Here is a 16,199-nt window from a genome sequence, read left to right as displayed (position 1 = left end):
CACTGACTTATTCTATTTAATTGACATTTATTATTATTGTTAAATGTTTAAAATGTAGTAAAATTCAATTTTCGTTAGAACATAACAAATTTGACAAACGAAAGAAGCCATTCCGTCCATCAAACTCGTTCAGTTAGCTAATAGCTAAGCTGTGCCAGTATCTCATACAGACTCTTCTTGAAGGCTGTCTTCATCTCCATGGCTCAGTAGTTTGTTGCAGATTCCCACAACGCTCCCTAGCTTCAGTCCTACATACACCTTCCCCTTCATTTCCTCCCCAGGGGTTCACAAGTATGTGATTTACTGCTTAGTTGAAAGAATTCTGCTGGATCTGCTTTATCGATTCCTTTGAAAGTTTTGAAGACTTGGATCAGGTCCCCACATCAACTCCTCTGCTCGAGACTGCACAGGTTTACTTCTGCAAGTCTCTCACAGTTTGTCATGTCCTGAAGTCCTCGGATGCTCCTGGTTGTTCTCCTCTGCTCAGCTTTAAGTGCTGCTGTGTCTTTCTTGTACCACTGTGAGAAGAACTGCACACACGACTGCAGATGTGGTCTCACTAGTGCATTATATAGTTTAAGCATAACATTCCTCGATTATGTTCAAATTTCAATGATAAAAAAACCTAACCTTTTTTTTGCCTTTTTAATCTCTTTTGCACATTGCTTAGATGATGAAAAAAGCTGTGTCAGCATAACTCCCTAAATCCTGTTCAGAGGTTGCTTCCTGTAGGACAACATCTCCAACCTTGCATTTAGAATTGACGTTCCAGTTGTTCACATGCAGAACTTTTCTACATTAAACATTGTCAGACATGTGCAATTGGGAGGCAGCTAGAGGGCCTAAATAATACTAGTCCTACACCAGACCAGGGGGTGGCGAGCTGAACTAACTTTCTCTCTCCGTCCTCTGCAGACTATTCACGGGAAATTCCACTGGGATTAATGATGACGTCACTTCTGGTCCTGAAGACCTCACTTCCAGTTCTGGGGTGCAATGAATGACATCACTTGAGGTCCGGAAGGTGTCACTTCCTGTTCTGGCGCGCTGGCTGACGTCACTTCTGGTTCAGGGTCTTTAAAGCTGCTATGTTCTAAAACTAAAGTCAGTTGTGTTTTGGATATCAACCTAAACACAATTCAAAAAAATTAACCCACTTATAGCCAGGGCATATTATGTGGGTGGCTGCCCCAAACCTTTCATTTCTCTTGACTATCTTTGTTACTTTGTTATTTTCCAAATTTTTGCCCAGTTCTGAAGCTTTAAATGTTTTTGCTGCCTCCTCAGTATCTGCTGTCCCTCCATTTTTAGTATTATCTGACAATTTCACAAGTTTACTTTGTTTTTTTTTGCCTAATTAACTATGCAAAATGGTAATAATCATCATAATGACTGCATTAAGTAATTGATTTAAAAATGTTTATGAATCACAAAAAACACGTTTGTAAAGATGATCACCAAGATGAAATGATATGTCTGATTTCTGTGGGGAAAAATAGCTACTACTAGTAATAATAATACAAATAACACGTTTGGCAGTTGTTTTTATAGAAGATAACTTCTAAGATAATGGCCTATGACAACAGTCTATAAACTTTTTTGAATGATTTTTGCATCGGCAGATCAATCACTGAGGCTCATCCAGAGAGTAAAGGGAAACAATTGAATGAGCATCCTTATAGTTTATTGTCCATAAACATTTGAATATAAACACAGCATACAGTTGTGCTTGAAAGTTTGTGAACCCTTTAGAATTTTCTATATTTCTGCATAAAGATGACCTAAAACATCATCAGATTTTCACTCAAGTCCTAAAAGTAGAAAAAGAGAAACCAGTTAAACAAATGAGACAAAAATATTATACTTGGTCATTTATTTATTGAGGAAAATGATCGAATATTACATATTTGTGAGTGGCAAAAATATGTGAACCTTTGCTTTCAGTATCTGGTGTGACCACACTTTGCAGCAATAACTGCAACTAAACGTTTCTGGTAACTTTTGATCATTCTGCACACCAGCTTGGAGGAATTTTATCCCATTCCTCCGTACAGAACAGCTTCAACTCTGGGATGTTGGTGGGTTAACTGCTCGCTTCAGGTCCTTCCACAACATTTTGATTGAATTAAGGTTAGGACTTTGAATTGGCCATTCCAAAACATTAACTTTATTCTTCTTTAACCATTCTTTGGTAGAACAACTTGTGTGCTTAGGGTCGTTAACTTGCTGTATGACCCACCTTCTCTTGAGATTCAGTTCATGGACAGATGTCCTGACATTTTCCTATAGAATTCTCTGATATAATTCAGAATTCAATGTTCCATCAGTGAAAGCAAGCCGTCCTGGCCCAGATGCAGCAAAACAGACCCAAACCATGAAACTACCACTAGCATGTTTCACAGATGATTAAGGTTCTTATGCTGGAATGCAGTGTTTTCCTTTCTCCAAACATAACGCTTTTCATTTAAACCAAAAAGTTTTATTTTAGTCTCATCCGTCCACAAAACATTCTTCCAATAGCCTTCTGGTTTGTCCATGTGATCTTTAACAAACTGCATACCGAGCAGCAATGTTTTTTTTGGAGAGCAGTGGCTTTCTCCTTGCAACCCTGCCATGCACACCATTGTTGTTCAGTGTTCTCCTGATGGTGGACTCATGAACATGAACATTAGACGATGTGAGAGAGGCCTTCAGTTGCTTAGAAGTTACCCTGGGATCCTTTGTGACCTCGCCAACTATTACACGCCTTGCTCTTGGAGTGATCTTTGTTGGTCGACCACTCCTGGGAAGGGTAACAATGGTCTTGAATTTCCTCCATTTGTACACAGTCTGTCTGACTGTGGATTGGTGGAGTCCAAACTCTTTAGAGATGGTTTTGTAGCCTCTTCAAGCCTGATGAGCATCAACAACTCTTTTTCTGAGGTCCTCAGAAATCTCCTTTGTTTGTGCCATGATACACTTCCACAAACATGTGTTGTGAAGAGCAGACTTTGATAGAACCTGTTCTTTAAATAACACAGGGTGCCCACTCACACCTGATTGTCATCCCATTGAATGAATACATCTGACTCTAATTTCACCTTCAAACTAACTGCTAATCCTAGAGGTTCACATACTTTTGCCACTCACAAATATGGAATATTCGATCATTTTCCTCAATAAATAAATGACCAAGTATAATATTTTTGTCTCATTTGTTTAACTGGTTTATCTTTATCTACTTTCAGGACTTGAGTGAAAATCTGATGATGTTTTAGGTCATATTTATGCAGAAATATAGAAAACTAGCCAAAGCCCACCATAGCATACAGCGGTGTAAGAATAGGAACGGAAAACGGTGAGAAAGGAATTCAGTATAACAAAGGCTTAGGAAACCACCGTTGCAGTATAACAAAAATAGCAAGGAGCGAAACCAATGCCAATGGTCGAGAGAGTACCTTCCTGTAGCAGGCTACGGAAAACTTAGACATATATAGATAGACACCGCATTCACTGTGTTGCCCAGTCGACATGATAAGTCAGCGCGTCCGCATTATTGCGAGTGGTAAAAGTGCCATTTAAACTAATACAGGTAGACGTGGAAAACGGGTTTTCTGATGAAAAAACAATAACGTTTTAAACAGTATCGTTTACATACAACAGATTTTGGTGAATCGTTTACATGCAATTATTTATATCCATTTTTACACTAATAATGGCAATTATTAATAATAATAACCATTATTATTAAGTAATTCCTCCCGTATAAGTAACATTTCTCAGACTGCATTCTTCCATCTCCGAAACATTTCTAGACTTCGTCCTGTTCTTACGCAGCACAGTACTAAAGTATTGGTTAATACCCAAGTCACCACATGTATAGATTACTGTAATGCTATTCTATCTGTCATCCCACAAAAATGTATCCATCGATTACAATTTATTCAAAATTCTGCTGCCAGGATAATAACCTGCTGTTCTAAATCCACTGAACATATTACACCTACTCTCTTTCAACTTCACTGGCTCCCTGTTAACTACAGAATACAATACTAAATACCGCTCTTAACATTTAAAGCTCTCCACAGACTTGCTGATCTCCTACCGACTGACACTCGTCTCGCTCACTCTGATTCTCATCTGCAGCTCTACTTTCTGTACCACACATCAAACTCCGTGCTATGGGAGCTCGAGCATCTCTCGCAGTGCTCCTCAACTCGGGAATTCTCTTCTCTCTCATATACATCAGGTCAATTTAATAAGACATTTTAAAACTACCCTCAAAACTTATCTTTTAAAACTGGCATACCAATTGTGAATTTTGCACTGTTACTGGCAGTTATCTTTGTTTGTTTGCTAATTATTGCTGTTTGATCGAGAGCGATGGTGGACACGGAAGCAGGATTAGAGATGGTGGGCGGGGCTCTGTCATGCGTATCCCATGGTCTTAGAGTTGGTGGGTGTGGCTCTGTGAGTTGGCGGGCGTGGCTTTCTGTCTTGCATGCGCTCTCTGTCTGGCTTGCCCTTAGTTAGGGTTGGCGGCGAGGCTCTGTGAGTTGGCGGGCTTGGCTCTGTCTTGCTTGCACTCACTGTCTTGCGTGCCCTTAGTGAATTATATATATAGATTCTATAGGGTTCCCAAACTTTCAAGCACAACTATAACTCTCCAATTGACTTAATCCACTTCAGAACACACAGCAAGTTGAGTTGTGTAGTAGGCCGAATTAAAAGTATAGATGAATATTTACAGTATCAGAAGTTAGCCACACTGAGAACAATCAGCAAGTGGAGAATGAAGTTCTCATAAAGCTTATACTGACCCGACAGTTGCTCAGCTCCTCTGCAGATAAGATAATGGTCCCGCATTTCTTCCCTGGAATCCCCCTGGAAAAAATAAAGTTAGGAATTAGAAGCGGAGAGACCCAGCCATTCATCACGACACATACAGAATACACTCCCTCGCTAGTCGCTCGCCATCACCCAGGGAAGATGACAGATTTAGGCCTGCAGCCAGCGCTCCAAGCTGCAGAAGCAATTACAAGCTACCTCTTCTAACCTTGCAGACGGAGGGCAACATTTTCACACCTTGTTAAGGCAAAGATGACAAGGTGTGAAAAGCTGGATTGCTGTAGTAATCCTGGCTGCCTTATGGGTTCTGTGTTTTAATTTACAGACTTCATTTGAATTGCAAAGTAAAAAAAAAAAACAATAGATGGCAAGCATTATAGATAGATAGATGCATAGATAGATATACTTATACTTAGAATGGCACCAAAGACAGTTAAAATCGAATGACCTCAACATTTTGGTGAGAAGCATCCAGCCGAATAATGCTTCCCAGTTCCGTCAGCAAGTCAATTTACGAAGGTCCAGGAAACCCCACTGGTCTGTTTCGGGGGCTGATCAGCCTATAATGGACCGCCGTTATCTGAAAGAAGGAAATAATTTGACTAAAACGACTGATTAAATTGAGAAGCCATTAGCTGTCCGAGGTTGTGTGCCTGTTTAATTATGGTCAAATCACGCCAGTGAGCTTGGCAAAACAAGGGTGACAAAAGCCTGCCTTTAAATGAAAGAAAAAAAAAACATAGATTCGCATTGTTTATTTATGTCAAGTCGTTTTCATTGCCGCTTATCCCTGAGCGGGTTCCTATGCAATTCCCGATTTAAATTGTATTTAACGTATTGAGACGACCGAGCCTTAATATACCGAATACTAATATGCTTACCAAGAATACGGAACACGCCCGAAAACAGAAACACGGAGGGGTAATACTGTCGAGGCAACGGCGCTTCTCCTTAAAAGATCCAACCGCCAAGACCCCTCACCGCGTGGACCGTGAAGGTGCAGTAGAAAATGTGGGCCAAAATCCCGTCAGATCGCAGTTGCCATCACCTAAAGTGACCGTGTGTGTGTTATCAGCCGTGATCAAGGTGGCAGGGGTGCGCCGCAGATATAGCGCATTTTGTGACTCGGACTAGCAGGACCCTGCGCATTCCGACATTTGTTTATAGTTCATTCTGGGTGTTCAGTCAAATTTTGGAGCAACAGACACGAATTGAAACAGTTAAGTAAACAAAGCTGCATTTATAGTGTTGAACACGCGCTATCCGAATTGTTACGGAAAAATTATTTACTATTCTAGTAACACAGAGATTACATATTTTTATAATCTAATATAATATCAAAATCCATTTTATTATAGCCTCGTCGTCGGAGTTGTAGATTGTATAGCCGAAAAACACATCAAACGGGTCGAGTAAAAGAACCACGTTTCCGTTGGAACAGCTCTAAATTTTGCGACGTTTAAAACGACAACTACAAGTTAGGCCACCAGCTGACCACTGGGCCAAAATGAAGTGGTGCGGGATTTGATCAAAAACTACCACCGGCTTCTCCTCTGGCACTTCCTATGTACCATCGTATAAAAGATATTCAACACAGCTAGGACTGAAATTTGCATTAGAGTTGCATATCCGCTGTGGAAGACGAATGTTCTCTTCGTTCCCTTGTACTAATTCATGTCTAAGCAGTCAGCTTGTAGAAGCCTGCTTTGTTTCAGCAAACAGAATAATATTTGTGCAGAGACCTCAAGGTCTATGCATTCCACACATGAGCCTTCCTTATCACATTGTTCCTTAGCTTACATCTGAAAGCCATAACACAAGGAGCCAAGAAATAAAGTTTAAGAAGGGGCTCAAGGATTGTGTATAATAAAAGTGTTGACTGTTACATTTTATATTGATATTAAATCACGTATTCTAGGGGTATAAAACAGGACCCCACCCAACAGCCGGGGTTCAGAGGAGCCCTGACACTTTCATGTATTGATTGTCTGCTTTTCTAAAACTTTTCTCACTGTGAATCTGAATAATAAATAATAAAGCTGCTGTATTGTTTCACCTGCTGTCTGGTCTGAAAACTTCGTCCACAGTTTTGGCGCCCAACGTGGGGCAGGAGACGGCAGACGGCTCCTTGTGCAGGATCGTCCAGAGGACCGTGGTGGAGCCGATTCCGGCCAGGTCGGGTCCAGCGTCGGTACTAGTAGGATTGGCCTGCCTTGGGCATTTCCTGCGTGGGGAGACCCTGACCTCCTCCTAGCCGATACGAGGCACGACTTGACGGGCATTTCCAGGCAGGTGGACGGACTCGCGGTGAGTATATCGGGGGATTCCTGTTAGTTGAGTTTGACTGGTGTGCTAAAAGTAATATGAATATAGAATGAAAAATAATAAAAGCATATGCAAAATAAAGGATAAGAGAGCATACTGTATCAGACCCATAGGAGGGTTCTAAGGACTCACGGAGGGTGACTTGGGACCCTACGGAAAACGGCACAGTGTGAATGTTAGCTGGTCATCCCTGTGAAGTGGATTAGAAAGAGGCTAGTGGCATGCTTCTATATATTTGAGGAACGGGGGTGAAAGGGCGTATTTAGAGAATGTGTGTCTAAATAAACGGGAGGTCGAGTTTTTCATCTGCTGTCTGGTCATACTCTTGTTTCAATGGGTTGCAAAGGTGACGGAGACAATACCCTGGCAGATTGATGCATACAAACCGTCTGATGAAGGGATCGGGGTAAAAACCTCCATATCCCGGACTCCACGGGGCGTATTGATGTAGGATTCTGCTGATGCGAATAAACGGACACGAAGTCACCTGAAGCTGTAATCCGGGAATAGGAGCGGACGGCGGGTGGAACTGGGTTTATCGAGGGCTGAGTCATTTTCTGCTGATGTCCTGCCGCTCACTATGGGAAAAACAAATAGCAAGCCAGTCAAACAGTCCCCCAAGAGTAACCTAACGTTAGAAGGGTTGTTTTCGGAGGATTGCCGGGCTCCTGGTGCGCCATCGGGATCAAAAGGCAGGTCCCCTCGAAGGCTCATTGAAAAGAGGACAGGATTAAATTTTAAAAAGGCATGTAGAAAGTGGAATAAGGACAGTGCAGGTAGATGGCCAGTGGAGGGAACCGGGGATATTAGTGAGATACAGGAGATTAGAAAAATACTGTGCAGAAATACACAGGGTTGTTGCAATGGAGGTCCGTATCGGATGGATATGTATGACAGATGGGAACTGGTTATTAAAGACCGTACGTTGGAAGCGGCACAGAAACGGAATGAGCTTTTAGTTGCTGAACTTAAGAATAGAAAGGAAAAAGAAGAGCTGCTTATAGCTTTACAGAAAGTGCAGGCTGATGGGGACCCCAGTCTGAAGGAAGGAGGAAGAGGAGTGATAAAAAAGACCCTTTATATCCCATGCTCTCTTCCCCAACACTTTCCCCACAACCCCTTCCACCGCCACATTCAATCCTTGCCCCAATGTTTCCTGTGATTACAGATGCCCCAGCTACTGATGATTTCTTTGATGAACAATATCAGTGCGACCCCTCCGCACTTACGGATCCTGATGGTGAGACTGATGGCCACTTGTTAGGGGCTATGAGAGGCTCTTCAAACGCACATAAAAAGCCTTCCATTTCACAACGTACTAGAAGTAAGACCCTTAGAGATAAGTCCCCTGAAAACCTTACCCCATTTAGGTCCCCTGAACCTTTAGCACCCACATTTTCATGCCCCTTAATCGAGGTCCCTAACCCACGACACGATCCCACTCTGCCCCCAGGAATTGATAACCCCACTACTGTAATGATACATCGTAACTGGGATATTCAAGAGCTGAAAGATGTAGTGTCCGAATTGCCTGATCCTAAAGTAATTGGTGGGTTGAAGTTTGTGGAGCAGGTGCAGGAGCTAGATAATATGTACAAACCCAGTGCAGCCGAGTGGACCCAGGTGCTATGCAGAAAGTTGGGCACTACTTGGGCTACTGTTAATCATGGGCAGCATAATGGAGTACAGTGGCAGTGGAATGAGGCATTGCCTCGTGGACAAAATAATGAGGGTCCTTTCCTTGCCCAATGGGAACATGTGAAAACTGCAATAGCTGCAAAATATAAAAAGGGCACTGACTGGTCCCTTATTTCAGCTGCCAAACAAAAGAAAGATGAGACGGTAGATGAATGGGCACACCGCATTCAGGACTTGATGACAAACCATTCTGGCTTAGACAACTCAGATGACCGTGTCAAGGCAGCAGTTCCTCCTTTTGTGTCAGGACTCAGAAGTGATATCCAATACATCCTGTATTGGATGGGAAAATGCCACTTTTGATGAAGTTAAAAGACACGTGGAGCATGCTGAACGACAGACTAAACAAAAAGAGTCAGACACTCAGACTAAGTTAATCGCGGCACAAATGAATTATTATGCAGGTGGAGCCGCCTCAGGCAGGGGTCGAGGATGTAGAGGACGTGGATTTTTCCGAGGACAGGGGCGAGGCCGGGGGAGAGGTCGCGGATTTTTGCTTCCTAATCCAAATTCTTCATCTGCTCAGCCGCCTCTCCCCTCAGATCAAGCACCTACATCTTATGCCTGTTATGGGTGCGGTGAGATGGGACACTTCCGCCGCAACTGCCCATATCAGTTTCCTCCCCCACCTCCTTTATCTGCACCTGAGGATATTTCTTGGTCCTAGGAATTTGCAGGGACCCCCAGCCACTCTTTTCAGTTGCCTTTGCTCACTCGTCATGCGGAAACAGATCCTTTATTGACTTTGCTGGTGAATGGCACTGAAACTGCTTTTCTTGTTGATACTGGAGCTACACGTTCCACCCTTTCGCTGACGGCAGTCCCTGCCTCGAACGATAAAGTGACTGTTCTTACCGCTTCTGGCCAACCACATGTTTTGCCAGTGTCTCAACCTCTTCGGGTTCAGCTTCATTCCGGGGGTTCCACTTTGCTGCACAGGTTTTTGTTAAATCAGCTCTGCCCTGTTAATCTGTTAGGAAGGGATCTGATGTCTAAGCTCTCCCTCTCTATTTCTCTAACTGAACGAGGGTTTTACTGTTCTATTCCTAAACTTTTGTACCAAACCTCCCCCCACACTAAGCCCTCTTTTGCAGCTTGGACCCTGAACATCTCCTCACATGCCATTCTCCTGAAAGCCCTACACTCTTTCCCTTCATGTCTTTCTCCCCACTTGCAAGTCCCCAACACCCTTCACTGCACTGCCCAGTACTTCCCTGCTGAAGTGGACACACCTTGGTTAGAATCTTTTCTCTCTTCAAGTACTAGCTCAGAGACCCTTCATATCCCTTGCATTTTTTTCTCATCCACCAAAGCGGCTGCTCTGGTGCACCTCACATATTCACAAAGTGTTTTTTATTTAGGTGGTTCAGTTCCCCATGTTTCTTTAGCCAAATCTAGCACCACTCACTGGGTCGAGGTTGGGCAATGGGTGGGACAATGTCTCAATAGGACGGACTGGCTGCATGTTGTTCCGGGTATTTTTGACACTTCAGATCATTTAATAACTAAGGTTTTACTTCAGGATGACCTTCCAGTTATCCGTTCATTATGCCGCCCACCCTTTCCGCATTTTCATTACAGACTTCATACCCCTCTTGGCTTTCCTCACTTCCTGATGCACTGTGGTCCCAGGGGACGCTTGCTTATGGATTGTTGTGGCACTGTGAGCCGCTGGTGATTTTCCCAAAATCGTCCTTCCGCCCGCATCGCGCCCAGTATCCTCTCTCTCCAGAAGCAGAGGCTGGCATTTCTGTTGTGCATTCCGATCTCGTGAAACGTGGAGCAATCATTCAAATTCAATACTCTCCAGTCAACTCCCCCATTTTACCTGTTAAAAAGGCTGACGGTTCATGGCGTTTTGTTCAAGATCTGCGAGACGTTAATTCTGCAGTTTTTCCTAGGGCACCTATTGTTCCTAATCCTTCCACTATCCTTTCTACGATACCCCCGTCCGCCCACTATTTCTCTGTTATTGACCTTGCTAATGCTTATTTTTCTGTTCCCGTGCACCCCGACTCTCAATTCTGGTTTGCTTTTACTTTCCAAAACCGCCGTTGGACATGGACCGTTATGCCTCAGGGATATACTGAAGCCCCTTGTGTATTTGGACAAGCTCTTGCTCAAAATTTAGAAGGCTTTTGGCCAGATAAAGGAAGTTTATTGATACAGTATGTAGATGATATAATGTTGTGTAGTACTACCGAAGAAGATTGTGCACATGATACTCAGCAATTGTTATCATTTTTAGCTGAAAATGGCCATAAAGTTTCTAAAGCAAAACTGCAGTTAATTCAAACAACTGTGAAATATCTAGGTCATGACATTTCTTTTGGAACAAGAGCTCTCTCTAGCGATCGTATCAACACCATTCAAAATCTTCCTAGACCTGTTACAAACAACAGGTTATGTCTGTATTAGGCATTCTAGGATACTGCGGCAATGGATTTTAAACTTCACTGAAAGAGCACAGCCTTTACAACTTTTAGCAAACACCCCTGATCTCCCCCTTTCTGGTCAGGTGGCATGGAATGATCAGGCTGAGGAGGCTCTATGTGACTTAAAACATGCTCTCCGCTCTGCGCCAGCGTTAGGCCTTCCTGATTATGGGCGTCCATTCACTTTGTTCGTGGACGAAAAGGGGGGATATATGACTGCAGTTCTTACACAACTCCATGGAGACAAACAAAGGCCAATAGCCTATTTTTCGAAAAAATTGGATCCAGTGGCTGGGACTTCCAACCTGTCTCAGAGCGTAGCAGCCACAACAGAGGCCATGCTAGCCAGTACAGATATAGTGCTCATGAGCCCCCTAGTGGTAAAAGTGCCTCACGCCGTACACTCCATTTTAGTACAGGCTAAAACCTCACATCTCACTACTGCTAGGGCAATACACTATCAAAATGTACTCTGTACGTTGTCAAACATCACCATAGAAAGGTGCTCCACCTTAAATCCAGCTACGTTGCTTCCAACTGAAAATCAAGGGGAGCCCCACAATTGTCACGACGAAATAACTAAGGTTATAAAACCTAGACCAGACCTGCAGGAAACACCCTTAGGAACAGGGGAGATAATTTTTGTGGATGGATGTTCTTTACGATTGGAAAATGGAACACCTTCAACCAGCTATGCAGTGGTCAAAGGTGACCACTTGCTGGAAGCAAACCGAATTTCTTCAAGTTTGAGCGCACAGGCAGCTGAATTGATAGCTCTCACCCGAGCTTGTCAGTTGTCAGAGGGAAAAATTGTAACTATCTATACTGATTCTAGATATGCTTTTGGAGTCTGCCATGATCATGGGGCATTATGGAAACTCAGGGGATTCAAGACCAGTACTGGCAAGCCCATTCAGCATCAAAAACTCATAGAATCCCTTTTAGAAGCTATAACCAAGCCATCAAAATTGGCTATAGTTAAATGTCAAGCCCATACTGAAAAACAAGATCCTATCAGTAAAGGAAATAAACTGGCTGATCACTTTGCAAAACAAGCTGCATATAATAATACCCCAATCTCTTTATTCCAACAGACAGATGACAGAGATTCCAGTAATTTGATCATTTCTTTACAGAGTTCAGCTTCAGAAAAAGAAAGACGAACCTGGTCCAAGGAAGGATCATTGGTCAATGAGATCTGGACCCATAAGCAAACTAATAAACCTTTCCTTCCTAAAGCTTCTTTTCCAGGTATAGCAAAAATTGCACATGGCCTGAACCACGCTGAAAAGGATGCAATGGTTCAAGAGGTTGAGAAACATTGGGAAGCAGTAGGCTTCTCTAGATATGCAGAGCAATTCTGTAAATACTGTGCAGTGTGTCAGAAATTTAATGTAGGAAAGGGTATTCAGGTAAGTCCCGCCGTTACACCTAACCCAATGGGTCCATTCGAACACCTCCAAATGGACTTCATTGAATTAACACCATCAAAGGGGTACCGATACTGTTTAGTAATTGTTGATGTGTTCTCCCGATGGGTGGAAGCTTTCCCTTCCAAACATGCAGATGCCAAAACTGTAGCAAAAGCTTTGATAAAGGAAATCATTCCAAGATGGGGAATACCACAGAAATTGCAGACTGATAATGGTAGTCATTTTGTAAATTCTGTGATTGATGAATTGACTACTTGGCTTCAGATAAATGTACATCATTATTGCAAATACCATCCTCAGAGTGGGGGCATAGTAGAGATGCAATGGCACCTTGAAATCTAAATTGGCTAAAATCTGTGAGCAAACAAATTTAACTTGGCCTGATGCTCTGCCTCTGGCCTTGATGGGATTAAGGGGAAGAACACATCGGCAGTTAGGGCTGTCGCCATTCGAAATTCTGACCGGACGGCCCATGCCAGTCGGCATGGTCATAGGTAATGTTACACTGCACACTGTTGACAATGATCTTCTTTCCAATCTTACAGGTCTCCGAGCTTCTCTGAAGGAAGTCCACGAGCAGGTGAATCAGGCCTGGAGAACTAATCCTCCATTAAAGGACTCCCCGATTCCGTTAGGAACCTGGATTTTGGTGAGAGATACTCGAAGTAAACATTGGCATCACCCTCTGTGGAGAGGACCGTTCTAAGTTCTGCTGTCAAACACCACACGCTGTTAAAGTTGAGGGACTGCCTGCTTGGATTCACGTCTCACATTGCAAAAGATGGCACCCATGATTGTGGTCCTACTATGTTTTTCCATCCCCTTGTCGACTGCTCTGGTCACCTTGACTTTTCCTTTCGGAATCACCACATCAGTTCAGGTGGATTTCTGTTCTATTATTGACTGTGGGACTGATCGACAAATCCAGTGGACCTGGTCTGACAAATATGTGTGTGTAACTGTTACAAACTCTGGATTCGGAAGTCACTGTGACAAGTGGGACTGGGTTTTTGCTAATACTGGAACTGATGACTGGGGTTATCAACCCTATAAGGCCCAGAAGTATGGTCTGAAATATCGTTTTTCTATTATAAAAGGACATGCCCTCATGAATGTGCCAATACCATTGTAACCCTTTGATCATTACTCTGAAGAACCCTTCTTTACATGATTCAGGAATCTATATTTTAGGGGCATATGTATCTGGAATAGATCCTCTAGGGAGATTTCAAATTAAGGTTGAGAACCCTGTTACTAACACCTCCCATTTCCCCACACACACACCCCTCCCCTCTACCTCTGGTCCAAACCCGCCCCCTGTCAAGGTCATGAATATTTCCACCTTTCTTCCACTTTTCGATTGAAACTGGGTATGGGGATCAGAACCGTTGGCTGCAATGGGTATTATATTCGGCTAGACAAGTAAATCAATCTGATTGCTATGCATGTGCTACAGCTAGGCCACATTTGGCCACTGTCCCTTTTCCCTTTCTAACATATCTGATCCTACTGGCCTTCCTTGCCTACTTGCCCTTTTTATCTCTTCCTCTATTCCAATCGACTCTAATTGCATTACACTTTCCCTTCTTTTTCCCCCTACTCTTCCCATGACTCCCCCGATGTTCCAGCCTCATGAAGGTAATTATACCTGTTTTTTTAGAAACCTCACTTCCTCTTGTGGCACAAAGGTTGGTAATATCCCATCCTCATTTTGTTCCCAAACTTTTCCGGTTAATTGTTCTTCTTTAGCTTCCAAATTATCAAGTTTTCTGATTACTCAGAATACTCCACGATATTTGGTGGATGTGCCGTAGGTCCAAATTGCTTGACATCCTTCCACCTGACTGGACTGGCACTTGTGCTTTAATACAACTTGTTATGCCTTTCCGACTTCTCCCTTTAACTGCCTCCCATGTGTCGACCAATTTTGGCCGACATCGTCGACCCGTTCTGTGGACCCTTCCCAGTTTTCCCTACATGGCCCTGGGGTGTATTTTGATTCCATTGGAGTCCCTCGTGGAGTCCCTGATAAGTTCAAGGCAAGGGACCAAGTTGCTGCCGAATTTGAGTCTATTTTTCCTCAGGTTACTATAAACAAAAATGTAGATTGGATTAATTACCTCTATTACAATCAACAACGATTTTTAAATTTTACTAAAGAAGCTGTTGAAGGTATCCATGAGCAACTTGATAAAACATCCCTCATGACCTGGCAAAATCGATTAGCTTTAGATATGCTTTTGGCTGAGAAAGGAGGTGTTTGTGCTATGTTTGGTGATGCATGCTGTACCTATATCCCTAATAATACAGCTCCTGATGGATCAATCACCCGTGCTTTAGCTGATTTGACTGCTCTCTCTAATGAACTAGCTACTAATTCTGGCATTTCTAATCCTTGGGACAAATGGTTTATGTCCACTTTTGGGTCCTGGGGCCAATGGCTAAAATCAGTTCTCATCTCTCTTACGGTTGCTTTAATTGTTCTCCTGCTTGTAGCTTGCTGTATTGTTCCCTTGATCAGATACATTGTATCCAAGTATTTTACTGCCTCTATGGCAAAGGCTTACTATTTACACGAAGAAAAAATGCTTCAGCTCAGCACAACCACCCCACACTCCTCCGCCCACTCCACTCCAACCCCCTCTCCTACTTTTTCCCACTCCACTCTTCCCTGATCAAATATTTTTGTTTGCTGAAAAAGGGGGGAATGTGGAAGACGAATGTTCTCTTCGTTCCCTTGTACTAATTCATGTCTAAGCAGTCAGCTTGTAGAAGCCTGCTTTGTTTCAGCAAACAGAATAATATTTGTGCAGAGGCCTCAAGGTCTATGCATTCCACGCATGAGCCTGCCTTATCACATTGTTCCTTAGCTTACATCTGAAAGCCATAACACAAGGAGCCAAGAAATCAAGTGTTAAGAAGGGGCTCAAGGATTGTGTATAATAAAAGTGTTGACTGTTACATTTTATATTGATATTAAATCACGTATTCTAGGGGTATAAAACAGGACCCCACCCAACAGCCGGGGTTCAGAGGAGCCCTGACACTTTCATGTATTGATTGTCTGCTTTTCTGAAACGTTTCTCACTGTGAATCTGAATAATAAATAATAAAGCTGCTTTATTGTTTCACCTGCTGTCTGGTCTGAAAACTTCGTCCACACCGCTTATTCAGTTAACTCCCACTTGCTGTATAACAACAGGTAGGGTACTGCCCATTGGCTACGAACACGTTTTTTGCTTTTTAATTTGGGGACACAGTGCTTGTCCCTTTCAGTCGAGAAATTCATGTCCCCCCGCTATAAGATGTCAGTGACCGTTGCCTGGTTGGAGATCAAACAAGAGCTGCCAGATTAAAAGGAGACCCTCTATAGCAGAGGTGCCCAGTGCTTCGATCGCAACCGACTGGAGATCGCAAAGGTAGTGCAGGTAGATTGAGTTGCGTTCAAAATTTTTTTTTTAAATGTTAGTCTATCATATAT

General features: G+C 43.0%; 1 protein-coding gene across 2 annotated transcripts in view; it reads right to left on the bottom strand.

The window, feature by feature from the left end:
• cpne9 (copine family member IX) overlaps positions 1-16,199 on the bottom strand; it is a 672,011-nt gene that overhangs the window by 244,603 nt on the left and 411,209 nt on the right. For both annotated transcript variants that reach the window (XR_005635832.1, XM_039771535.1), the window contains exon 8: positions 4,800-4,863. Coding sequence is in view for 1 of the 2 variants with exons in the window: in XM_039771535.1 (XP_039627469.1) it covers positions 4,800-4,863 (64 nt within the window). In the remaining variant the exon portion in view is untranslated. The remainder of the gene's footprint in view (positions 1-4,799; positions 4,864-16,199) is intronic.

The sequence above is a fragment of the Polypterus senegalus genome, chromosome 12 (assembly GCF_016835505.1).
Source record: "Polypterus senegalus isolate Bchr_013 chromosome 12, ASM1683550v1, whole genome shotgun sequence".
NCBI lineage: Eukaryota > Metazoa > Chordata > Cladistia > Polypteriformes > Polypteridae > Polypterus > Polypterus senegalus.
Note: the sequence above shows the minus strand (reverse complement) of the source record. Positions and strands in the feature narration are given on the sequence as shown.